Genomic DNA, 26,985 nt, shown 5'->3' on the forward strand with positions numbered 1-26,985 from the left:
ATTCCCTGCTTGCTTTCTTCTTCTTCTTTCTCTGCTTTATCATTTTTCTTTTATTCAATTGTTTCTTTTTCCCAGCTTTTTTCTTCTTTTATTTCTTTCTTCCCAGATTTCTCTTTTTTTCTTGATTTTTCCTCCTTTTTTTTCCTTTTTTTTTTTCTTCTTTTTTTCTATTTTTTTTCTTTTATTCTTTAGTTTCTTTTGTCCCAGCTTTTTCTTCTTTTTTTCTTCCTCTTTTACTTTTTATTTTTATTTTTATTTTTTTTTATTCTTTTGTTTGTCTTCTTTTCCTCCCTCCCACAACTACATTCGGTTTTCTTTGGGTGGGCACTACCCACCCCCAGCCCCGCATGGTAGCGCCACTGATTCAAGTTTTTTCAAGAGCAAAGACATGATATGTATAGAACAAATACACAGACACTTTATGTACTGCTAGGATATTACAAAAGTGGTAAACGGCTTGGGCGTTTATGGTCTTCCCCGATTGAGTGGCGGGGCCTTAAATCACCATCAGGCCAATTAGTAACCACGGCAACAGCGCTTTAATTACACAGGCAATCAGCAACTATATGACCCAGGGGAATCGGGGCTGTCATCACTCACAACGACTCGATAGTCTCCTTTAGACTCCATCTCGTCTGCTCGGGAAGCTTTTTGAAAACCGACAAGGTTCTAGAACAGGTGTCGGGAACCTATGGCTCCTTTAATGAGAAAATCGGGCTCCGAGATAAAAGAGACTTTATATACATTATTGCAAGCTAAGCCGATTTATGCACATGCAAAGCTGGGACAACACTGAAAATGTAAATGGTTCAGTCCAGTATATAAAGGGCACAGTTTAGGTTCTTGAACTCAACTGAGTTCGGGGCCACTGATCTAGGATCTGGGTGACATCAACCAAATGGGGTTTTCCACTAAAACAGCGCTGATAAAAACATTCCGCTGTTCCTAAAGGGACAGTATTTTATATATGTTCACTAAATGTCCTGTATTGTGTTGTGCAGCCAAAAATTAGTCCAAGGAAGACAACAAACAACTGAGGCTGAAAGTAAGCAAAAAGCACCCTTTTGATTCCAATTTTACCCAGCCCTTCTCAATGAAAGACAAAGAGGGGGATATAATTTTTTTTTTCATAAATAGGGAAGAAGAAATAAGAAAAAGAGGCAATAAATGAAAACGTGAATTAAAAAAAGGAGAGGAAAATAAAGAAAAAAGGAAATGGATAAAAAGAGAGATAAGGGGAAATAAAATAAATGAAACAACAAGAAAAAAGACAAAACATGAAAAAAAGCCATTTTTTTCTCTTTTTATTGCTTTTTTAAATTTTTCTCTTTTTTTTACTTTTATTTTCCTTTTTTTCTTGAGTTTTACTTTATTTCTTTTTTCTTTTGTTTTGTTTTTTTAAAGCTTTTATTTCTCTTCTTTTTAAAAGTAATAAGGTGCGTTTTGGTCACTTTGTGTTTCTGTAATTTGTCTCTTTGCGTTGTGCTTTTAGCACCCATTTTGACAGAATACAGCAAAGTCTAGTGGGAAAATAATACACACTGTCCCTTTAATTTTAGCATAAAGGCGGGAAACTCAAGCCATCATCCTGGGCTGCAAATTTGAGACCCCCGGTTTAGTCCTGGTCTCACTCCAACAGACCCTGTTTTGGCTGTGTATCACCAAAGAATCCTTTATATGGAAGTTCATTTAACAATGTATGTTCACTGTTGATACATTTTAAAAAGAAAACCAACAGAACTCATTGTAAACACTTAAAATATCCAGCAATGCACCAAATGCAATTTTTTTGGGTGGGTAAGGGCTGAGCTATTCACACAGTGCGCGCACTCCTCCTTGCCCAGCATCGTCTGCACAAAAGATAAATATGTTGGTAGTAGAGGTAAGATCTTGGATCTTGCAGTTTTTTTTTCCTTTGGACGATCTGCACAGCATGCACTTACTTTTACTCAGGTAATTGTTTTGATGACTGCATCTTACTTCTATTTGAGTAATATTTTTCTGTACTAACAGTACTTTTACTTCAGTAACACACTTCGGCGCTGCAGTTCGGCGCCAAAGTTATATTATATTGTTCAGATGACACTATCGTAAAGAGCGTTGTTACCAGTCAGTTTAACTCCAAATCCCTAAATACAAAGAAATTTTCATCCTTGGTGTTGGGGTAAAAGATGCGCCGCTTCATCCTTTCACCATCCTTACGTCAGACGTCATCCTTTCGTCAGATGTCATTTCCGCTTCTCGCTAATAGCTCACAAGCTTTACAATCTTTCTTTCTGCTTTTCAGCCAAATATTTCACTATTTGCACATTGTAATCTGCAGAATAGGATTTTCTTTTCGGTGCTATTTCGTTCAGTTTAATTTTGCTGGACTTTGCCGAAATGCGCACTTCGACCCCGAACCATTCTTTTCGAAGTGCACACTTGAATTGAGGGACTCGGCCCGAAGTAAACCCGAAGCCAAAATGCACACTGCGGCGGCGAAGCAAAGCTTCAGTTTTACTTTGGGCGGAGTCCCTGAAAACAAGTTAGTCGGTCGGGTTTGGCCAGTTTCTTATATACCGACGCACGGGGTCGAGTCGGGCAGGATTTTTTAGGCCTGAATCTTACCTCTAGTGGTGGGTGTCCTCGTTTGCAGTGTTTTTTGACATTTTCACAAAAGAACTGCAGTTTGTTTGAAAACGTTGTTTAGGACAAGAATGGCAGTCAAAATGAGCCTAAAATTTTACGTGGTATATTAATATGGGACACAGGCTCTGGCATTAATATAATTTCATAGATTTTGTCAAATCATCAAACATCACACAGAGAAATAAAATGTGCTGAAGAATTAGCTTTTGTCTGGAAAGCGGGCACGGTGGTTTTGCTGAATTTTGTCTGAAAATTCATGGTGTGCCTTTATGACTCTTTGGGTCAAAAAGGTCCTTGACCTCTGCTCTAGGAATTAGATGATTTAGTACAGTGGTTCCCAAAGTGGGCGGTGCCACCCCCCTGGGGGCGATGGAAAGATCTGGGGGGGCGGTGAGGGAGAAGAAGGCGGTAGGGAGGGTGGCAGTCCGAAGTCAGAAGTTTGAACGTAGTGCGGTTGTGAAACTGCAAAGCACTGCAGGTTTTTCAAGGTTTTGTCGTGAGTGATGAAGTTCTGGCCGACCACAATTGTTACCGTTCGAGTTTTAAACGTGCCGACCAATCAGAGACAAGTATTAATAATAGCACAAGCCAATACAGTGGGACCTTGCTACTTCGCGGTTCGATGTTCGCGGGTTCAGAGCTTCGCGGGCCTAAAAAATAATAATAATACAATTTAAAAAAACTAAAACTAAAAAAATCAGGTCGTTTACACGTCATTTAGCACCAGGGTCTCTGCAAAAAGTGGTGAGCGGTTAAAGGATAAAGAAAAGAATTATGAATAGGATTTCTTACCTTTGTGGTGCTCAGCAGAAGCCATGCTGTATGTATAGCAAGATCGGAAACTCACACACCTTCTTCATATTTTGCTGTCATTTCTTTCTTAGATGCAATAGTTGTACACACTACCCTTCTTTTTTCACCTGTAGCAACTTTGCTGCTTGCACCGACCTTCTTCGGAGGTATAATTAGAAGCTAAAACACTCCATTCACCGATATCTAAAGCGAAAGCAAAAAGAAGTGCGCGCGCACGTCATAACAGTTCTTCACGAGGGGTGGGGGCAATCTACATCTGTACGCCACTCAGCATTGCACCCTAGCGTACCGGCGTTCGAACTCTGATTTTTTGAACGAAAAGCGAAGCAAGAATTTCTCGAAATTTTTGGTCGAGAACCGATTTGTTTGAACTGAGAGGCGTTCGAAATTCGAGGTTCCACTGTAATAAAATTTAAAAAAAACATAAAAAAATATTTTTTTTTGGTTTTTTTTGTTTTTTGATTTTTGAAGGGGCGCCGCTACTTCACGGATTTTCACTTTTCGCGGGTGGTTTTGGTCCCCATTAACTGCGATAACCAAGGTCCCACTGTAAACGCGATTCAAAGTTTGCAAGCACCACACTATGCCACACCCACCGTGTGAGCTCATCAAGTGTCATGGCGGATTCCGTAAACATAGTCCCAGAGTCAACGAACGAGAAGGAAACGAAGCTTGCACCGAAGAAGGGCGGGACATCACTTGTTTGGACCTATTTTGGTTTTGATGAAGAGGACGTGGAACAGAAGAAAACGCCCGTTGAAGAATTTACTTTCGTGTAGTCGCTAGGTCCAAAAGAAACACAAGTTTTTTGTACCAGCACCTTAAAAATTATCACCGCATGTAAAAAGGATTACAATTAAAAGACGAAGGTGCATCTACAAGTGGACTCAGGGGTAAACAAACCTCCATCAAAGCGGCATTTGCGCCCTGCCCGCCGTACGAAAAGAGTTCACAAAGGCACAAAAAAATAACCAATACTGTGACTCTAGCTAAAAATGTCTAATAGTGTCCAACCCCAAAACTGCATTATCTATTAGAGGTAACACTTTTTATTTTTGGGGGATCCAAAAATACACTGGGGAGCCAAGGGGGCGCCAGCCTACAAATGTATGGAAACCATTGATTTAGTCCATCTGCTATTGGCAATTTGCTGTTATATTTACTCGCGATATTAAAAAATAAATTTTTCAAATAATCTCAATGACAATTTGTAACTAAAATATTGTACTTTCCCCACCATAAAGCACACAGGATTATAAGGCGTATGGAATTAAAACTACTGTCAAACTGATGGTCGCACAAAAATATAGAAGTACCAGATTTGTACATTGTCGGAATATATCACTGATTACAGTGACATTAGATTGGATGCAGCAGGAATCAAACCCACGGGACCCTATCCACCAGACCACAAGAGATGAAAAGGCATTAGGTTTTCTCGCATCATCACATTATTTTTAGTCACAGTACCAAATTGTCAATGTTATTTTTTGGCCAGGCTACGACAATACTGTATTGTCAGATGACTCGCAAAGTCTTTACAATGCGGGATCTAATTTAGTTGTCCTGAACTGAATAAAGAGAAGGGCATTGTGGTAAGTAATTCAGTCGTTCTGAAATTAATGAAGAAAAAGGCATTGTGGGAAGTAATCCCATCGCCCTGAAAGATATGACTGAACGCATGGCTGCACTGGCTGCACATATTCAAAACCTTTGTCACTTACACTTTGTCACTTTGAGCTGAGAAAAAGTGAACATTTTATACCAATTTTTGATTTTGTGTTTTCTGGTTTCTCAAATTTTTTTACCATGACTAAAAGTAGTTTGATCTGTTGTCCTTATCCCTAGTGATAAAGTATAGTGGTTTTCTGGTCTGATTTGAGGACCCACCACCCAACCCTAATGACAAGCTGCGACCCAAATCAAGAAAAAAATCTGCTTTTTAAATTTAACCAATCAAATGATTGTTTTGTTTAAAGCAGAGTTGGTATAAAATAGTCACCTTTTATTTCCAAAAACAAATTGACCAGTAAAAACACTACCGTATATACTTGCATATAAGCATTCATCAAATGCAAGCAACCCCCTAAAACTTTTAAAACAGCCACAAACTAAAATAAAATTTTACCCAAAATATTCAGTAAACGTGTACCTTAACATCAACAATTATTTATTATGTAGATAATAAACATTAATATACTGGTAAAAAGCTAAAAATGTAACATTTTTAAACCATTTACTGTACCTTCCAGCAGACACTCGTACATCATTTTTATATTTGTATTCATGATTGTTGTCTCTGTTTTCTACTTATCCCTTCCCCTATCAATACTAACCCTATCATGAGCAGAAACAGGAAAACAACTTGGTGGCCTTGCTGGTCGGGCGCCCTCCCCGCGACTGGGAGGTTGCTTGTTTGAGCCTCAGCCGGGTCATACCTAAGACTTATAACATTGCCTCCCTGCTTGGCATTAGGGGTTGGAATTGGGGGGTTTCGTGACCCAATGACTCCCAACACATCAGTTGGGTTCAAATGGACCCTTGAGAATCTCATTGTAAGATAGATAGATAGATAGATAGATAGATAGATACTTTATTCATACCCGCAGGGAAATTCACATTTCCAGCAGCATCCCTTCGCTGAGAACAATACAATAATAAAGCAAAAGGAATACAATATACAAATACCCAATGTGACGTGCTAATAACCACTGTAGCGTGTTGTATAGAGTATTTAAATAGTGCTACATGAAATACACACTGCAATAAAAGTACGGTAATATGCAATGTAGGGGGTGTGGTTTAATGTGGGCCTTTACTCCGCCGGGTGGAGTTAAAGAGCTTCATGCCATGAGGAAGAAAAGATCTCTTCAGTCTGTCCGTGGTACAAGACAGTGACAGAATGTGGTACCATTAAAACTGAAACTAAATCAAACCAAAACAGTCCCTGTAAAATGAGATGTGGTCCCTCTCAAACATGACGATTGAACATCTACTGTTAAGAAGTGTAATTGTCCCTCTCTTTTTTATTTTTAGCATTATTTTGCCAAGTCAAAGACCTGCTTTTGGGTCCCAACCAACCAGTTGAAAAGGACTGGTCTAGTAGATAGGATTATACGGATTATAAGGTTCATGTTTAAATTTCTGGCCAATGTGGAGTTTCTGGGGCGCATTACAGTCCGGAAAATACGTCAATTCACAGGTTACAACTGAAGAAGTCGTTCCCTTGCTCATATTGAGCTTCAGGAACCTTTTTCAGCCACTGATTGACATTGAGGGCCATAAACAGGGTTTGCACGGTTGCTTAAAATCCTTGAGAATTCTTGATGTAGAGTTTCAAGTTCAGGAAAATGCTTGAATTTTGAGTGGAGTGCTTGTAACTGCTTAAAATTGTTGCCATTTCCATGTTTATTGTCAGGTTGGATATATAGATTTTTTTTAAGTGCGTGAAAATGACACTGAGATGCCCGCTCTTATGGGTTAGTCATTATAAAGTTGTCATGTGAAGAGTAACCGCCCCAAGAGGTCAGCGCTATTTAGAAAACCGGATTTTTTGGCTCGGCTCACTGAGAAGAGCCCTTTCGGCCCCAGAACGGCTCCTCTGATTTTTTTTTTATGATATATTATCCATCCAGCCATCCATCCATCCATTGTCTTCTGCTTATACGAGGTTGGGTCGAAGGGGCAGCAGCCTTAAAAGGGAAGCCCAGACGTCCCTATCCTCGGCCACCTCCTCCAGCTCATCCCACGGGACCTCGAGCCGTTCCCAAGCCAGCCGAGAGACATAGTCTCTTCAATGTGCCCTGGGTCGCCCCCGGGGCCTCCTGCTGGTGGGACGTGGCCGGAACACCTCCCGAGGGAGGCGTCCAGGAGGCATCCTTATCGGATGCCCGAGCCACCTCAACTGGCTCCTCTCAACGCGGAGGAGCAGTGGCTCTACACAGAGTCCCTCCCGGATGACTGAGCTTCTCACCTTATCTCTAAGGGAGAACCCAGCCACCTTGCGGAGGAAACTCATTTCGGCCACTTGTATCCGGGATTGTGTTCTTTCGGTCATGACCCAAAGTTCATGACCATAGGTGAGGGTAGGAACGTAGATCGACTCAGCTCCCTCTTCACCACGATGGACCGTTACAGGGTCCGAATGACGGCAGAGGCTGCACCGACCCATCTGTCGATTTCCCGTTCCATTCTACCCTCTTTCGTGAACGGGACCCCAAGATACTTGAACTCCTTCACTTGGGGCAAGACCTCCTCCCCAACCCGGAGGGAGCATACCACCCTTTTCTGACTGAGTACCATGGCCTCGGACTTGGAGGTGCTGATCCCCATCCCGGCCGCTTCACACTCGGCTGCGAATTGCTCCAGCGAGAGCTGAAGATCACGGCCTGAGGAAGCCAACAGCACCACGTCATCTGCAAAAAGCAGTGACGCATTGCTGAGGCCCCCAAACCGGACTCCATCCCCACAAAGGCTGCACCTAGAAATTCTGTCCATAAGAGTTATGAACAGAATTGGTGACAAAGGACAGCCCTGGCGGAGCCCAACCCTCACCGGGAATGAATCCGACTTACTGCCGGCAATGCGGACCAGACTCTGGCACCGGGCATACAGGGACCGCACAGCCCGGATAAGACTCCCGGAGCACCCCCTGCAGGGCCTTCTCTAAGTCCAAAAAACACATGACAAACTTCCATGCACCCTCAAAGACCCTGCAGAGTGTATAGAGCTGGTCCAGTGTTTCAGGGCCAGGACGAAAACCACAGTGTTCCTCCTGAATCCGAGATTCGACTTCCTGGGCGGATCTCATCGACCCCAGGGGCCCTGCCATCGAGGAGTTTTTTGACCACCTCGGTGACTTCAACCCCAGAGATACGAGAGCCCAACCCAGAGTCCTCAGGCTCTGCTTCCCCAGAGGAAGACGTGTCGGTGGGATTGTCAAGTCATTTTTGAGGAGGTCTTCAAAGTACTCCGCTCACCGATTCACAACGTCCCGGGTCGACGTCAGCAGCGCCCCATCGGCGCTATACACAGTGTCGATGGCACACCGCTTCCCCCCCTAAGACGCCGGATGGTGGACCAGAATTTCCTCGAAGCCGTTCGGAAGTCGGCTTCTATGGCCTCGCCAAACTCCTCCCATGCCCGAGTTTTTGTCTCGGCAACCGCCGAAGCTGCATTCCGCTTGGCAAGCCAATACCTGCCAGCTGCTTCCAGAGTCCCACAGGCCAGGAAGGCCCGATAAGACTCTTTCTTCAGCTTGACGGCCGGTGACCACCAACGTGTCTGAGGGTTGCCGCCGCGGCAGGCACCGACTACCTTACAACCACAGCTCCGATCAGCCGCTTCGACAATGGAGGCGCGGAACATGGTCCACTCGGACTCAATGTCCCCAGCCTCCCTCGGGACATGGGCAAAGTTCTGCCGGAGGTGTGAATTGAAACTTCTTCTGACAGGAGATTCTGCCAGCCGTTCCTAACAGACCCTCACAACATGCTTCGGCCTGCCGTGTCGGGCCGGCATCTTCCCCCACCATCGAAGCCAACTCACCACCAGGTGGTGATCAGTTGACATGATATATTATCAATGATGAAACATAGTGTACCAAGTTATTTAGTAATTAGTAATTTTATATGGTTTGGAGGCATTTGGGGCGGCAGTAGCTCAGGAGGTAGAGCGCTCGTCTTGGGATCAAGGGATCCTCGTTCGAATCCCGGCTTGTCCATGTTACATGTCGAAGTGTCCTTGGGTAAGACACTGAACCCCTAATACCCCCAATAAGTCAAGTCATTTTTATTTGTATAACCCTAGTCTCAAAGGGCTTCACAGATTATTACACTATATTACACAGACTATTTTTCAGCCGACGAGAAGAGTAGGTTATTCATATGCTATGGAGTAGAAGTGAGTTTTAAGCTTAGATTTAAACATTTCCACTGAGGTTGCAGATCGGATCTCAGGGGGAAGAGCATTCCACAACACCGGTGCCCGGATGGAGAACGCTCTCGAACCAGCAGAACACTTCTTTGCTCTTGGGATCACCAGAAGACCGGCACTCTCAGATCGTAGGCTTCGGACCGGGACATAGGGGCAAATCAGATCTGAAAGATAAGAGGGAGCAAGTCCATGTATGATTTTGAATAATACTAAGAGAACCTTGAAATCACATCTAAGGCTAACTGAGAGCCAATGCAGGTTAGCCAAAATCGGTGTTATGTGATCGTACTTTTTTGTCCTAGTTAAAAGCCTCGCTGCGGCATTTTGTACCAGCTGAAGAGACTTGATTCTAGACTTCGGGAGACCAAAGAGTAGTGCATTACAGTAATCGAAACGGGAGGTAACAAATGCATGAATTATAATTTCCGCATCCGACTGAGACAGTATTAAACGGATTTTAGCAATGTTACGAAGATGGAAGAAAGTGGTTCTAGTAATTTTCTTTACATGCGTTTCAAAGGATAGATCAGGGTTAAATATGACACCTAAATTTTTAACTGAGTCACTCTGTGTGATGTGACATTGTCAATGTTCACAGCAGTTTTTGAGAATAAGTCACGGCATTTAGATGGACCAATGACTAACATTTCGGTCTTTTCAGAGTTAAGACGCAAGAAATTGAGTGACATCCACCTTTTTATCTCAATGAGGCAGGCCTCCAAATTTCCACAGTTTAGTGTGGGAGATTCCTCCAACGGAAGATATAGTTGAGTGTCGTCTGTGTAGCAGTGGAAGCTGATATTGTACTTGCGAATAATATCACCTAATGAAAGCATGCTGAAAAGAAGGGGGCCAAGCACTGAACCCTGTAACATTAAAGGGCTCAGATGTCATTTTGCCATATTTAACACAGTGCGTCCTATCTGAGAGGTAGGATCTGAACCACGAGAGGACGGTTCCTGAGAGACCAATCCATTTTTCCAACCGTTCTAGTAGGAAATTGTGGTGCACTGTGTCAAAAGCAGCACTAAGATCCAGCAGCAGCAAAAGTGATGAAGCGCCAGAATCCATTGCCAGTAGGAGATCATTTGTTACCTTGATCAGAGCTGTCTCAGTAGAGTGGTTAGCCCTGAATCCTGATTGCATAGATTCAAAAAGGTTATTCTGGGATATGAAATCATTTAGCTGCTGTGCCACTACTTTTTCAAGTACTTTAGAAAGGAAAGGTAGGTTTGAAACAGGTCTATAATTACTTAAGATTTCTGGATCAAGGTTGGGTCGTTTCAGTGTGGGTTTAATAACGGCGGACTTAAAAGCTGCTGGAATTACACCTGAGGAGAGTGATATGTTTATAATATTTAGAACTGAAGGTCCAAGGACGCCAAAAAGACTTTTAATAAGTGAACCTGGGAGCGGGTCGAACTGACAAGTTGTCGGTTTGGCCGCATTCACCACCTTTTTGAGATCATCAAGTGACAGTTCACTAAAACTGGACAATTTCCCTGGACAGCCACCCTGTCGTGCATCTGTAGATTTCAGCCTTTTAATATGTGTGGTATTAATAATGTCTTTAGCAATTTCTTCCTGTATGCATTGAATCTTCTTAGTAAAGAAGACCATTAAGTCATGAGCAGAGTGCGTCGAACTATCTGCGATAGTCTGTTGCCTTGTAAGCGATGCTACAGTGTCAAAAAGGACTTTGGGATTGTTCTTTTGAGACGCAATCACCTTCGAAAGGTAGGCCGATTTTGCAGAGGCAAGGGCCGCTTTATACTTTAACAAGCTGTTACACCAGGTTTGATGGAAAACCTCAAGCTTGGTAGCGCGCCATTTTCTTTCCAATTTCCTGCATTCTTGTTTAAGGGTTCTAGTTTCATCAGTAAACCAAGGCGTGCGTCTTTTAGATAGATAGATAGATAGATAGATAGATAGATAGATACTTTGTTCATCCCCGAAGGGAAATTCACATTTCCAGCAGCATCCCTGAGCTGAGAACAATCGAGAACAATCGAAAATAACACGGGAGCTGCTGGAGTGGCTGCCATTCGTGACGGCGCCGGAAGAAAAGATTCAATTTGAATCATGTACAAACAAACGAACAAAATATTCATGTTTCAATAAGTGGAGTGTTAATAAAATGGGGGGAAAATAATACTGATATAACCAGGTAAAACTAATTTTAAGTTACCTGTCCAAATGAATGTTGTGCCATCTCACCTTTCCCACTCTCTCTCCTCTCACCTTTCCCACTCTCTCTCCTGCAGTTGACTTGCTGCTGCTTGCTCCTGAACTAATACTTACCTCTTGTGTATTGTGCAGTCCCTTCTCTAGACAAGGTCTCACCGTATTCATGCTGTCGTAAATTGCAGTCAGGACGTGATTTAAGCTTTATGGGCGCTATTGAATCCAGGACACTAGTCAGGGTAGTATTGAACTCATTCATGAGTGAGTCAATCGAGCCATTGTATGAAGGAAAGGACGCAACTGCTCCAGGAAGGAGTTCAAAGAGCTCAGAAACTGTGCCAGTGCTTATATTGCGTCCGCTAAATCCTTCAGTTTTTTAACACTACATTTAGCTAGCACCTCAAAAGTAACTAAATAATGATCCGAGATAACGGTAGTACATAGTAACACCATAATGTTTGAGGTTAAAACTCCTCGAGTCAGAACCAAGTCTCGCGTGTTTCTATCTTTGTGGGTTGGCAAATCAACCAGTTGATTAAAACCAAATGCATCAATTAGAGACCGAAACGCAATAGTAAGTGAACTGAGTGGGGAGTTCATATGAATGTTAAAGTCCCCCATAATTATAATTTTGTCTGCATAGGTTACTAGTTCAGACAAAAGTTCAGCAAATTCGTCTAAGAAAGTTGTGTATGGCCCAGGTGCGCGATAGATAGTTATTACATAAATTGACAATAGAGAGGACCGCATCACAAGAGCCTCAAACGCCTTGTAAATATTAGAGGTACGAGGATTAAATTTGAGCGATTTTTCAGAAATGAGCGCGACACCGCCACCCTTTTTCAACGTGCGTGCTACATGGCTACTCGCGTAGTCTTGGGGTGAAGCATAATTTAGCGCTAAATACTCATCCCGGCGTAACCAAGTTTCACAAAGACCGATACAGTTAAGTTTATAATCACGAATAATGTTATCAACAAGTAAAGCTTTAGGAGCAAGCGATCTAATATTTAAAAGACCAAATTTTAGCTTTGCTGAATCATTTGACTTAGCTGAAGTCTTTGTAGTCTTTGTAGAGATCGTCACAAGATGTCGCCGTTGGGGCCATTCGTGAGCGTTGAGTTTAAAGCGTCGGTTGTCCGGCGAGGAATGAATGGTGGAATTAGTCACATCCTCGCATCCTTCTTGCTCCTTTGACTTCACACGCTTCACACATCTACCCGCACGGCAACCACGCCTCTGTTTTCTGTCTTTACGGCGCCGTTGTCGTCGTTTATTAGGAGGAATAGTTGTCCACAAGGATGCCGGATCTCTTTGAAGTCCGTTCGGTATATCATAGGCGGTGTAAAAAGTGCCCGAAAAGTCGAAATTTAGACGCCCACCCAACCGAATAAGTTCGTCCCTACTGTAAGTATTTTTGGCCACGCATGTGTCCAAAAAAGAAAGCAAAAAAAGACAAGAGAACGGTAATAAATGTAAGATTAGCTCGAGAGCAACTAGCCGCAGCATCCATGCGCGCCGCCATGTAAGCAGGTTAGCCTCTTACATGGCTGCAATACAAGGCCACTATTGGGAAATGTGAAGCACACTGTAAAGCGCTTTGGGAAGTCATTGACTTGAAAAGCGCTACAGTGGGACCTCGCTACCTCGTGGTTCGACGTTCGCGGATTCAGAGCTTCGCGGTCTGTAATGTTTTTTTTTTTTTTTTTTGAAGGGGCGTCGCTACTTTGCTGATTTTCACTTTTTGCGGGAATCCCCCTCGACCGACGACCCTAGTCTTTAAAATGAAGGCACTTCACACACTGGTCCGGACCCGTTCTCGTTTCCCGGTGTTGTGCCCAAATCCGACTCCCGTACAGAATCCTCCCCTCCTCGCGTGAACGCGCATTCTGCTGCGCTCCAGACAAAAGCGATCGTATTCTATACAATACGCTTATTAAAACCATAAAGCGAGCTAATTAAAATGATTGGGCGATCGTAGTCTATATAATGCGTTTATTCAAACAATAAAGCGCGATCGTATTCTACAAAATGCGTTTGTTAACACGGATGAAAAAGTCACCAACTTCACATCTCCCGCTCGGGCCGCGATGGCTCTACATGGCGCTACACGGCCCTCGATGGCTCCGGCCGATGGACAGGGCCGCGGGGGAAAGGGGTAGGGGGGACCTGTGGGGTTAGGGGGCGGTGAAGCGGAAGCCGCACCAAAACCGCGCGCCGGTGTTTTGCCCAAATCCGTACAAAATCCCCCCCCCCCCTCACGCGGATAATAAGGATAAGCGGTGCAGATAATGAGATGAGATGAGATTTTTTTTTTTTCTTCTTTTTGAAGGGGCTTCGCTACTTCGCAGATTTTCACTTTTTGCGGGTGGTTTTGCTCCCCATTAAACGGGTCTAAAAAATAATAATTAAAGAAAAGAAAAAAAAAAGAAAAAAACGTTGGTTTTTTTTTGGAAGTGCGCCGCTACTTTTCACTTATCGCGGGTGGTTTTGGTCCCCATTAACTGCGATAACCGAGGTCTTACTGTATATAAATGCAGATCATTCATTTCATATCTTTCTTTGAAGGTATTGAAAAACCTAAAAAATTGTCCTTGAAAGCGTTTGCCATGAAAAAGGTATATGAACCCTGTGTAGACATCCCAAAATCCATTGAAAAACTTTGGTTTGCAGTGTGCACGTCCAAGTTCAAGTGCTGCAATGTGGACACAACAGCAGGCCTGGGTCAAGCCTGGTGGCGAATGAGGAAGACCTGCTACCACATCGTGGAACACAGTTGGTTTGAGTCTTTCATCATCTTTATGATCCTGCTCAGCTCGGGCGCATTGGTAAGACTTGTTAATATCAGGGTCACCAGTCCTGTAAGTTTATGACCAACGCAATTGCGCACTGCAAAATTAATTCACTTGCAAATTCAGCCGGAATTACAGTTAATGCAGGTAAAAATTATACAGGTTCCCTCTGTGGTGTTTCAAAGGCGATATTTTGAGGTCAATGTAAACACGAGATTGAGTCATTAGTCTCAAAATCGCGGGCCGGCAGCAATTTGTGGCCTTTTGGATGATAGTGTGAGGCCTGTGCTTTTATGCTCTGACATGCTTGAGTTTTGGGTGAAGTGCTTGAAAATGCTTGAAATTATTTCTACTTCCAGTATTACAGTGGACCCTTGCAAAACACATGAAATATGAATTAAAATATTCATAAATCTACAAAATATTGTCAAATAAAAAACAAGTTTATATTTTTACACACTCAACATATTTAAAGTCGAACAACAACACAAAATCCCTGAAAATACGAAACAATAAAATATTAATTAAAATACACAAATGTCAGGAATCAGAAACGGAGACAGGACCCAATTGCGTTAATTTCTCTTAGTTTTATTGAGAAGGAGGCAAAGGCTGGTACCCACTCTCCGATGATCGTCGGTCGTGGGGAGCAGATCGCTCGGAATGCGGAAGTGGCACTTCCGTGGCGAGAAGTGGCGATGTCGAAGGCGGTGAAAATAGGTCGGTTGCCAGGACGGAGGAGCAGAGACATGGTCAAACAGAAACGGGTCGAAGCCGGGAAACATACGAGAGCCAAAAATAGGAGGGAGTCAGAGCTGGAGGGCTGGTCTAGCAGAAGCTGAGGGTCGCAGACGGTCTGACGCTGGTAACCTGGAACAGGGGGGTTTAAAAAGTAGGGGGAGCCAATCAGCGCCCAGGGCTGTTGGCGCCAAGGAACGGGCACAGGTGCCCCGCGTCAGTAATCATGACAGAACCCCCCCCAAAATGTGGGACCAGGGACGATTGGGGACAGGAAAGGGCTGGAGCAGGCCAGCGGGAGGCTGATTCGATGACTTGTTCTTGGAGCAGGTCTGACAGGCCTTAATGTACTCTCGAGTGTCCTTCAACAAGGATGGCCACCAGAAACGTCGGGACAGAAAAGTAGTCATTTTTTTTAGCCATTAATTTACTAGTCCTGGCTGCCCCCGCGTGGCAGGACAAGGGGGAGTCGTGCCCCCTTTGGAGAACCTCTGATCGGAGATCCTCCGGGACAAACAGACGCCCTTCTGGACAGGTACTGGGCCTTGGTTGGTCCCGGAGCGCTTCCCTGACCTTGTTCTCAATGTCCCTGGTGAGTGTGGCTACTACGCGGGAAGCATAGAGAATGGCAGCTGGACCCCGGGGTTGGCTGTCCCCCTTCTGGAACTGGCATCAGGCTTGACGTTACGGGACCCTGGGCGGTAGGAAAGGGTGAAACTAAACCGGGTGAAGAACAGGGACCAGCCGTGGATTCAGGTGCTTAGCGGAGCGAATGTATTGCAAGTTCTTGTGATCAGTCCATACTAGGAACGGAACCGGAACCCCCTCCATCCAGTGCCGCTACTCCTCCAACGCCAGTTTTACGGCCAACAGTTCTTGGTCCCCCTCGTCGTAGTTACACTCGGCAGGGGACAAATGACGCGAAAAAAAGGTGCATCTTGTGGTACTCGGCCGACGTTCAGGGTCAGGTACCTGGAGGATGGAGCCGAGTAAAAGTGGGCCTTGAGGGCGACGAAGGCATTGTTGCCCACCGTTGACCATCAGAATGGCTCCTTGGGACTAGTGAGTGCCGTGAGGGTGCCGCCATTGAACTAGTTAGTTCCTAATGAATCGACGGTAGAAGTTGGCTAACCCAAGGAACTGTTGGAATTATTTGCGGCAGTCGGGGACGGACCAGGAGGTGACTGCTGATACCTTGGCGGGGTCCATTTGGATCCTCCCCTCCACCACGATATACCCCAGGAAGGCTACGGTCTTGGCGTGGAACTCACACTTATCCGCTTTGACGAAGAGCGAGTACTCCAGGAGGCGACGAAGGACGAGCTGGACGTGATGCGTGTGTTCCTCCAGGGATTTGGAAAATATCAGGATATCCAGGTAGAACAAACCGGTTAATCATGTCACGCAGCACGTCGTTTATGAGAGATTGGAAGACGGCGGGGGCATTGGTCAAGCCGAAGGGCATGACCAGATACTCGTAGTGCCCAGTTAGAGTGTTGAACACCGTCTTCCACTCGTCGCCCTCCCGGATATGAACCAAGTGGTAAGCGTTGTGGAGGTCTAGTTTGGAGAAAACAGTGGCCCCCTGAAACAGTTTGAAGGCGGAGGAGAGCAGTGGTAAGGGTTACTGACTTTTTACCGTGATCTCATTCAGACACCGGTAATTGATGCAGGGGCGCAGGGATCCATCTTTCTTCCCCACAAAAAAGAACCCCGGTCCTGCCAGTGACGATGATGGCCGTATGATGCCCGCTGCCAGAGCGTCAGAGATATATTCCTCGATGGCCTGCCTCTCGGGTGCTGAGAGGGATTAGAGGGGTGGTCTATAGCGTAGTCATAGGGTCGTTGTGGGGGCAGAGAGGTGGCCTTGGCTTCACTGAAGGCCCCCTGCAAGTGGTGGTAGTAGGCAGGAACATTAGACAAGTCTGGTGGAGCCTTCGGTCAGGGTGAGAAGTGGCGCGAAGACAGGTCCGGTGACCTTCGACCACCCATTCCAGGACTGCCCCTGAACGCCAGTCGAGGTGGGGGTTGTGCTGCACCAACCACGGGTGTCCCAGGATGAGCGGTTGACCAGGGGAAGGAAGCAGGTGAAAACGTATCCGCTCGTAGTGATTCCCGGACAGTCTCATCTCCACTGGCTACGTAATTTGTGTTACCGTGCCCAACAGATGACCGTTCAGAGCTCGAGCAGATACCGGGGTCGGGAGACAAGCAAGTGGTAACCCCAGCTTTTGTGCAAGGGCGATGTCTAGGATATTGGCCTATTCGCCGGAATCAATAAGTGCCGTCAGAGTCTGGGGGATTAGGAGGTGAGCTTCTAGGACAGGACGCTGGGTCCGGGAGGTCGGGATAAGGGCTGAGCTCAATTGGACGCCTCCTATGTCTGAGGTCTCCATTATTACCTACTATTACCTCCCCCAAGATGGCGGCGCGCGCGCGACTGCAGCGGCTTCAGGCTCTTCAGTTAGTCTTTTTGTTTTTAGTGTTCTTTTATCTCTCATATGTTCCTTGACAAATACTTGCCCGGCAACAAATACCCTCAGTCGCCAGGAACTTACTAACCTGGGACTAAGATTAGACTTCGACTCCTTTCACGACTAACATCAACATTATCCATCTGCCACTGGATAATGGACTTCCTCTCAAACCGCCCACAGTCCGTGAAACTCTGCAACCACGTCTCTCCCACCCAAACACTGAGCACTGGCTCCCTCCAAGGATGTGTACTGAGCCCCCAGCTTTTCACCCTCTAAACCTCCGACTGCTCACCGACCCACCTCACAAACACAATTGTTAAGTACGCCGACGATACTACCATGGTCAGCCTCATCTCTGAAGGGGACGAGGAGGCGTACAGGGATGATGAGGAGTCACTGACAACGTGGTGTTCGAAAAAACACCTCATACTGAACACCACAAAAACAAAAGAACTCATACTGGACTTCAGGAGGAAAGGCAGGAACCCAGCACCACTCATTATAAAAGGAAACTGTGAAGAGAGTCCACTCTTTCAAATTCCTGGGTGTGCACATCTCCGATGACCTCTCCTGGTCTGCAAACACCAGGGCGTTGGTAGAAAGGCCCAGCAGCGACTCCATTTCCTGAGAGTACTCAGGAAAAATCATCTGAAACAGCAGCTGCTGGTGTCCTTTTACAGAGCCACAGTGGAGAGCATTCTGACATATTGCATTAAGGTGTGGCATGCTGGGTGCACGGCAGCAGACAGGAAAACACTTCAGAGGGTCATCAACACAGCCCAGAGAATTGTTGGTTGCTCTCTACTTAGTCTGCAGGACATTGCCTGCTCCCGCTACCTCAGCAGAGCAGAAAACATCATCAAGGACTTTTCTCACCCCGACCACCACCTCTTTGACCTGCTGCCGTCCGGCGGACGCTACAGTTCACACAAAACAAAAACTAACAGACTCAGAGATAGTTTCTTCCCCAGAGCCATCACGACTATTCACACACCGCACAAAAAACTGAAACTCACAACCTCATACAGCTGTAAAATTGTATTTACGTCTATGCTCACTTTGCAAAATGTTGATTATTTTGCACTACTGCATATTGCACTAATAAGATTCCAAAACTATATGTAACACCCTTCATGCCCACACTTTCTTGTGTAAATATTGTGTAAATTATAACCTTTATCTTCTTTGTTCCTTTATTTTCTTTGTTTTCTTTTACTCTCACTGTAAAATGTGACACTGGAGTGCCACGTCCTATTTAGTTGTTCAACCCATTTTGTAAATATGACAATAAAGGTATATTCTATTCTATTCTATTCTACCTATGGGGCTTTTTCCGTGTTTGTAAACAAGTGTGACGTATTAAAGCTGTGCGTGCATTGTTGAAGCAGAGTGGCGGACCCGATTGACACAAAAAGATCGAAGATCATAAATAGGAACAACGCAAAATAGCATAAAGTATGTGCTAGCAGCAAGATCGAAGCCCCCAAAAAAGCAATGTTTCCTTTGATCTATGGGTACTGGAAAAAAAAAATTAAAATTGGCTGTATAGTGCTTGAATTTGGCTATTAAAAAGGTGTACGAAACCTGATCTTAAAAGGAACATTGTTTATGACGCTCCGTCCTCCCTGTCAACAGGCCTTCGAGGACATCTACATCGAGCAGAGAAAGGTGGTGAAGGTGGTTCTGGAGTACGCCGATAAGATATTCACCTACATCTTCATTCTGGAGATGATGCTGAAGTGGCTGGCGTATGGTTTCAAGAAATACTTCACCAACTACTGGTGCTGGCTTGACTTCCTCATCGTGGACGTAAGTTGCAGAGACGTCGCCAGCGTAACGCTATGGCTAACACAACAACAAGGCACCACAGGGTATACAGTCATATATCTATATTTGAGCACCTCTAAATACGGGAATTTTGATATACAAGATTTATTTGGAGCAACAGTCTTCCAACACATATGACGGAAAGTCCAAGTCACAAGCATTCCCAGAGGCTACCACTACTAGTCGTGCTACGGATCTTTTTTTTGACACTTGCCCTACGCATTCCCATAAATTTTGGAGGGGAGGCAGAGACAAATCTCTGTGGATATGTTTTGCTTTTAAGCCCCATTGTGTAATATTTGACCACTAGATGGCACTGCTGTCTAATGCTTGTGAAAACCAGTGCCACTGCAAGCAACAACAGGGCAGACCAACAGGGCAGACAAACATGGCGGCGACTCACTGTATGTAAAGATTCCACTTTGTAAATTGAATACAAGTTTCTCCACCTATCTTTTTTTTGAACTAATGTATTTTTGCCTTGTATTTAATTCAATGTTGTTGTTTTTTAGAGATTTAAAGTTTTTTGTACCACTACTAGGCATTAAATATATCCCACTTTCCCTTTTGAAGAGCTTTAGAAAGTGAAAGAGTTGCCAGAACAGCTAAATGGCTAAATAAAGTGATGAATAAAAACTAAAAGTTACAGTCAATTTAAATCTAAGTGTACAGTATCATCAACAGTTTTGTATCTGTCAGTCCCCCTGCAATGGCCATTAGGTGTGAATAACCAATTATGTCTCTGTGTGCCCTGCCCACTACCCGAAGATAGCAAGGATGGGCTCAAGCACCCCCGCGACCCTAGTGAGGATAAGTGGATGGATCTTTAATGTTTAATTACTATTTGTATTTTTTAGTGTTTGGCAAGATGTGTTTTATAACTATTCAGGGTTCACCTTGATGCTTATGGGAGGTCAGGAATGGACCAATTTGTTTTTAATTATTTCTCTGAGTTCCCTCTTGATGACCGAGCTTATCACCCTATTTCTAAGGGAGAGCCCAGCGACAAACTGATTTTAACCGCTTGTATTCGGGAACTTACTCTTTCGGTCATGATCCACACTTCATGACCATAGTTGAGGGTAGGAACGGCAATAGACCGGTAAATCGAAAGCTTTGGCATTTGGCTCAGCTTCTTTTTTACTACGACGAACCAGTACAGGGTCCACATGACAGCAGCCGCTGCACTGATCTGTCAGTTGATCCACCGTTCCATCCTGCTCTCACTTGTGAACAAGACCCTGAGATAGTTGAACTCCTCCACTTGGGGCAGGATCTCAACACCAACCCAGAAAAGTCGCTAACCTTTTTCCGGCTGAGTACCATGGTCTCGGACTTTGAGGTGCTGATCTTCATCCCGGCCGTTTCACACTGGGTTGCGAACCGTTCCAGTGAAAGCTCAAGATCACGGCTCGAGGAAGACAATAGCTCCACATCATCTCCCAAAAAAAATGAGATGCAATGCCAAGGCTTCCAAACCAGTCCCTTTCCCAACCAAGCCTGTGCCTAGAAATTCTGTCCATAAAAGTTATGAATAGAATGACAAAGGGCAGCCCTGGCAGAGTTCAACTCCTACCGGAAACAAGCCCACCACACTGCCGGCAATGCGGACCAAACTCTGGCACCAGGCATACCGGGACTGCACAGCCTGGATTACACTGTGCGGTATCCCGTACTCCCGAAGCAGCCCCCGCTGGGGTCTTAGAGGAATACGGTCAAATGCCTTCTCCAAGTCGACAAGACACATGTAGGCAGGATAACGAAACTCCCTGACAACCCTGCAGAGTGTGTAGAGCTGATCTGGTCTTGACCAAAACCACACTGCTCCTCTTGGTTCCGGGATTTGAATTCCTGATGGACCGTCCCCTCCAGGACCCCTGAATAGACCTTACCAGGGAGACTGAGGAGTGTGATTCCCCCATTTTTATTTATATAATATCGGGAAAATTCCCTCATTACATGAGCAATTCAAGTTTTGAGCACAATCCAGAAACGTGTTAGGCTTGTATGAAGAGGTACTACTGTATTTGAGATCCATAATAGCTTACGATAGAGCAAATTGGTTCGGCAATGAATGCATTTGGCTGTGATCTCCTGCAGGTGTCGTTGGTGAGCCTGGTGGCCAATACATTGGGTTATTCCGACTTTGCAGCAATTAAATCTCTGCGGACGCTGCGAGCCCTTCGTCCCTTACGAGCTCTGTCCAGGTTCGAAGGCATGCGGGTAAGACTTAAAAGGCGTGTTAAAATATCATGACAAAGTAATATGATTGCTATTCATGAAAATATGTTTTTTTCTGTGCCAAACTGGTCCCTATTGTCCCTTTGTGTGTCAATAACAAAATACTACCACAGAAATACAAAAAAATATAGTACAAAATGACCGTAAAACTAAATATCAACTTTATTGAAATAAAAATTATAGAAATACAGTACCAGCCTGAAAACACCCGATCTTGGGAAGCTAAGAAGGGTCGGAACTGGTTATTACCTGGATGGAGGACCAGATTATTCAATGTTCGTAGCACTTGCAGGGAACATTTCAGTTTGCAAAACCTTAGAGTCTTAACTTTCAAAAGATACCAAAAGCGTCTATATTCTCCAAACAGTTCAAGAACAGCATTCAATTTATTTTGGGTGCATCTTGGATTGAGATTTTAGGCGAATTTTACAGGAAAGTTAATGGGTTAAATGTCTTTATCCTTTACCTTCTGCACAAAAAGGTAATTTTGAACATAAACTGTTCCGCACATGGCTTGTTGCAAAATTATTTTTATAACATAAATATTCATCTGAGCCTCATGGCTGAAAGTGACAGCTGCCATGCAAGACTGAATCCTGTGATGTATGACCAAAATTAATCGTATTTTTTAACCATGGTTGATCACATACCGGTCCGTCGTGGTGAAGAGGGAGCTCAGCCGAAAGGCACGATCCCGGATATAAGTGGCTAAAATGAGTTTCCTCCGCAGAGTGTCTGGGTTCTCCCTTAGAGATAATGTGAGAAGCTCAGTCATCTGATAAGGATGCCTCCTTGCCGCCTCCCTCAGGAGGTGTTCCGGGCATGTCCCACCGGCAGGAGGCCCCGGGGGCTATCCAGAACACGCTGGAGAGACTATGTCTCTAGGCTGGCCTCGGGATCCCGTAAGATAAGCTGAAGGAGGTAGCAGGGGATAAGGACGACTAGCTTCCCTTTTAAGGCTGCTGCCCCCGCGACCCGAACCCGGATAAGCGTAAGACATTGGATGGATGGATGGATCACATAAAACATGTTGAATAAACCTGGCTCAACGGAAGAAGCTCAACAAAGGCTACGTACAGTAAATTGTCCTTTTAACTACAGTTCAACAGGGGTGATGATATCCTTCCCAGCATCCTCTTGTTCCGCCTTTTGATTTGAATACAATTTTTCGTGATTACATTGCAGAAAATGTTAATCCCTTACTGTTCCTGTAAAATTGGCCTGAAATCCTAATCCAAGATGTACCCGAAAGTAAATTGAATTCTGTTCTTGAACCGTTTGAAGAATATGGACGCTTTTAGAATAAGTTTTATTGTCAATGATAACAACATATTGAACGTTGTCTACAACTAGATTGGACATGGCACTCCAGGGTTAACATGAAATAAAAGACTTAAGGGAGACAAATGGGATTAAAAAATCAAATAGAGTTCATATAGAGATGTTTAATTATATTTAGTGTAGTATTTTATTTGTCTGAACATGAATCAAGCTTTATCAAATACAGTTTTAAATTTCTCACATCCAAAACTAATAGTAAGTACAATTAGTTATTTGAGGTCTTTTTGGTTTTGCTGGTCATTTTGTTTTTTCATAAAAAGGTGAATATATTCCACTATCTCTGCCCACATGTGCACAATCCTTTCATTCAATGAATTTGAGAAGTGGAATTGTTCCCCTTAATTTGGGTCGCAATCTGTTATTAGGGTTTAACTGTTGGCCCTGAAATCGGACCAGTTGAGAAGCACTGCTCGAATGAGTTTGATCTGAGCATGTTTCCTTATTGCCACACGCTATCTGATCTCAGGTGGTGGTGAATGCGCTCATCGGTGCCATCCCCTCCATTATGAACGTTCTGCTGGTGTGCTTGATCTTCTGGCTCATCTTCAGCATCATGGGCGTCAATCTGTTTGCCGGCAAATTCGGCCGCTGCGTCAACCGAACTGGTCACATCTACGAGGCCGGCTTCATCAACAACAAGTCCGAGTGTCAGGCCCTCAATGACACCTCGCTCTACTACTGGACCAAGGTCAAAGTCAATTTTGACAACGTGGGAGCTGGATACTTGGCGCTGCTGCAAGTGGTAAGCGTAAGTAGGCCTGGGGGATGAAACAATAACGATAATTATTGTTATATCATTTTTGCCAAAGGAAAGGATAAAAACGTTCAATTAAAGTCAATATATTTAAATTGTAATTACACCAACAGAACACCAAAGAACATGGGGGTGGTGATGCAATAAAGTAGCTAGATCAAAATCAGTATCACAATGCGCTGCACGGGGTTCAAAATCTGCACTTCCAGACGTGTCCCCCTGCTGAAGCCAGTACACGTCCAGGCCCGTCTGCGATTCGCTAGAGAGCATTTGCACGATGAAGAATGTGTTATTGTTAGATAAAACCAAAATCATTTTTGGGTAAAAACACAGTTTCTCATGTTTGGAGAAGATTACTGAATTGCAACCGAAGTACACCGTACCCACTTTAACGTGTAGAGGTGGAAACATCATCACTTGGTGTTTTTTTCTGCAAAGAGACCAGGGCCACCGATCTGTGTAAAGGAATAAATGGTTGGGGCCATTTATTGAGAGATTTTAAGTGGAAATATACTTCCATCAGCAAGGGCATTGAAGATGAGACGTGGCAGGGTCTTTCAGCATGACAATGATCCAAAACACACAGCCAGAGCAACAAATGACTGGCTTAGTAAGAAGCATTTCAAGGTCCTGGAGTGACTTAGCCAGTCTCCAGATCTTAACCCCATAGGAAATGTGTAGAGAGAGTTGAAAGTCCATAGTGCCCAATGACAGCCCCAAAACATCACTGCGCTAGAGGAGACCTGCATAGAGGAATGGGCCAAAATACTGGTAACAGTGTGTAAAAATCTTGTGAAAGTTACAGAAAACCTTTGGCGTCCATTATTTCCAACAGAGGCTACAAAGGCTAACTTTTGGTATTGACCAAATACTTATTTTCCACCATCACTTGCAAATAAAGGCGGCAGAGCGGTTGAGTGGTTAGCGCGTCCACGGCACAGTTCTGAAGTCATGAGATCAACTCCAGCTACCAACCTTCCTGTGTGGAGTTTGCATGTTCTCCCCATGCTTGCGTGGGTTTCCTCCAGGCACTCCAGTTTCCTCCCACATTCCAAAAACATGCATGTCAGGTTAATTGGCCAGTCCAAATTGTAATTGTGAATGAGCAATTGAGTTGTCTGTCTATGTGAACTCTACTGAGGATAAACGGTGCAGATAATGGATGGATATCTGTATATATAGTTATTATATTCCCTGCAACTGGCTGGCAACCACTTTAAGGTGTGCTTTGGCACTGCCCAAAGTCTGCTGGGATAGGCTCCTGCAACCCGTTACCTTACTGAGCATAAGTGGTGCAGTTATTGGACAGATGGATTTGCAAATTGATTCTTCAAAAATCAAACAATGTGATTTTCTTAGGGTTGTTTTGCACATTCTGTCTCTCGTGGATGAGGTTTGCCTGTGTTGACAATTTTCAGGTGGGAGAACTTGCACAATTAGTGGTTGATCAAATACTTATTTTCCCCACTGTATTTTGTTTTTCCTATTCTCCATTTTCTGATGTTTTACTTTTCTTATGCAACCTGTTTCTTCTATCCTCCTTCCATCTTGCCAAGCTTCTCTCCAGTTTATGTGTTAAAAAAATACAACCTTTTATCCCTAATGTTTGTTCTCCTCCTCCCTCCCATATTTTATCCCTATGGTGCACTAAATGAACCAAAGAAAGACATTTTCCCTCATGGCCGCTGCGTCCTCACGGTACTCCGTCACTGCAGGCATCCTCAACGCCGCTAGTATTATCCTCCCTTAGAGGCTTTTTATTTTTAGAGTGTCGAAGTAAGCGCCGAAAGACCAGGCAAAGGGCGAGCGGGAGAATAGAAGCCTGACAGGTAGCTGGAAATAAGGAAAGAGAAGAAATGGAAGTTGAATGAGTGCCGTCGCTTTGATGACGGGCAGCTCTGCATCCCTCCATGTTTTCACGGTCGTCGTGGAAACCGCCTGCCCTCCCATTAACACGTCACGTGGTTCAAAAGTTTGCGGAGATGAACGAAGTCCGTAAAAGGGCATGTTGATGGCTGTTGCCATGGAGATGGAGATGATGAGGAGCTTGGACATTTCAGTGCTCACTCATCTTCTGCAGGACTTTCGATAAGGAGCAACTCATTTCCATTCTTATCCTTTTTTAAATTCCTTGCCCTGGTTTTAGATCCAAATATCAATGATCAACCCTTTTGGACCATGAAACACAGGTTTAAAAATCTTGTCATGTTTTGAGGGCGGACCAATACGCAGGGAAGCAAGAAACAAGGCAGATGTGCTCCAAAAAATATGGTTGTTTAATAACACCCACATACCAAGTACTATAACCTTAATAAACAAATGGTTTCAAAATGTCCAAAAACCAGAACCAGAACCGAACAGTGACAAACTCTGATGTCAAAGCCATTCAATATGAGCCTATATAAAGAGATTGCAGGTGTGGCTGATTAGCCACTCCCCCCAAGTCAGCACCTTGTAGGGCATGGTTCCGAAATTTTTTGACCCAGAGAGCAATGAAACCAAATATTTTAAGTCTACCATGTATTTGGAGACCAAATTTAACAAAACCGGCAAACCAGCTCTCCACAAAAAGACAAAAGCTTATTCTTTGGCGCATTTTATCTTACTGATGACATTTGATGATTTGATCAAATTTATGAAATAGTAATTAAAAAATGATAATTCCCGAGGGGTCCCATATCAAGCAATATGCCTTTTTAAATCTGCCTCCCTCCCGCAGTTAAGATTGTTGAGGCTTATTTTGACCGTCATTTTTGTCACATTTGAGACCCCTGCTCTAGAACAATGGTCTCCAGTGTGGTTCCCGCAGCATCAGGGTGCCACCTAAGGACAGTTGAGGTGCCTCGCAGACCTGTTCATTGCTGGGTCAATGTGATTTTCTAGTAAAATGATTTGTTTAATTGGTTGTTTTTTATCCGGCCTTTTTACTCTTTTAGTTTTTTTTGCTTTTTGCCTGTTTACTTTTATAACTATCAAGCTACCTTTTTAGCTTTTTAGCAAGCTATCTATCTAGCTTTTACATATTTTGCATGCTATCTATCTAACAATTGACCTATTTTTACCAGTTATTAAGGTACATTTTGGTATTCTTTTTAGCTAGTTATCTTGCTTTTTTAAAGTTTTCCATCCGGCTATTTAGACGCCTTTTTACTACTTTAGTTAGCTATCTAGCTCCATTTTTGTTTTTTTACCTATTGACTTTTCTAGCTAACTATCAAGCTACCTTTTCAGCTATTAAGCAAAGTTGCTGTTT

At 44.1% G+C, this 26,985-nt stretch overlaps 1 protein-coding gene across 1 annotated transcript in view; it reads left to right on the plus strand.

Annotated features, from left to right (window-relative positions):
- The window catches only part of LOC148348016 (sodium channel protein type 5 subunit alpha-like), a 191,580-nt gene that overhangs the window by 133,115 nt on the left and 31,480 nt on the right, over positions 1–26,985 (plus strand). Inside the window, exons 20-23 of the mRNA XM_088322381.1 lie at positions 14,236–14,390; positions 19,205–19,378; positions 21,497–21,619; positions 23,445–23,720. Of these exons, the coding sequence (XP_088178507.1) occupies positions 14,236–14,390; positions 19,205–19,378; positions 21,497–21,619; positions 23,445–23,720 (728 nt within the window). The remainder of the gene's footprint in view (positions 1–14,235; positions 14,391–19,204; positions 19,379–21,496; positions 21,620–23,444; positions 23,721–26,985) is intronic.

The sequence above is a fragment of the Urocampus carinirostris genome, chromosome 18 (assembly GCF_059441175.1).
Source record: "Urocampus carinirostris isolate Australia breed hairy pipefish chromosome 18, RoL_Ucar_1.0, whole genome shotgun sequence".
NCBI lineage: Eukaryota > Metazoa > Chordata > Actinopteri > Syngnathiformes > Syngnathidae > Urocampus > Urocampus carinirostris.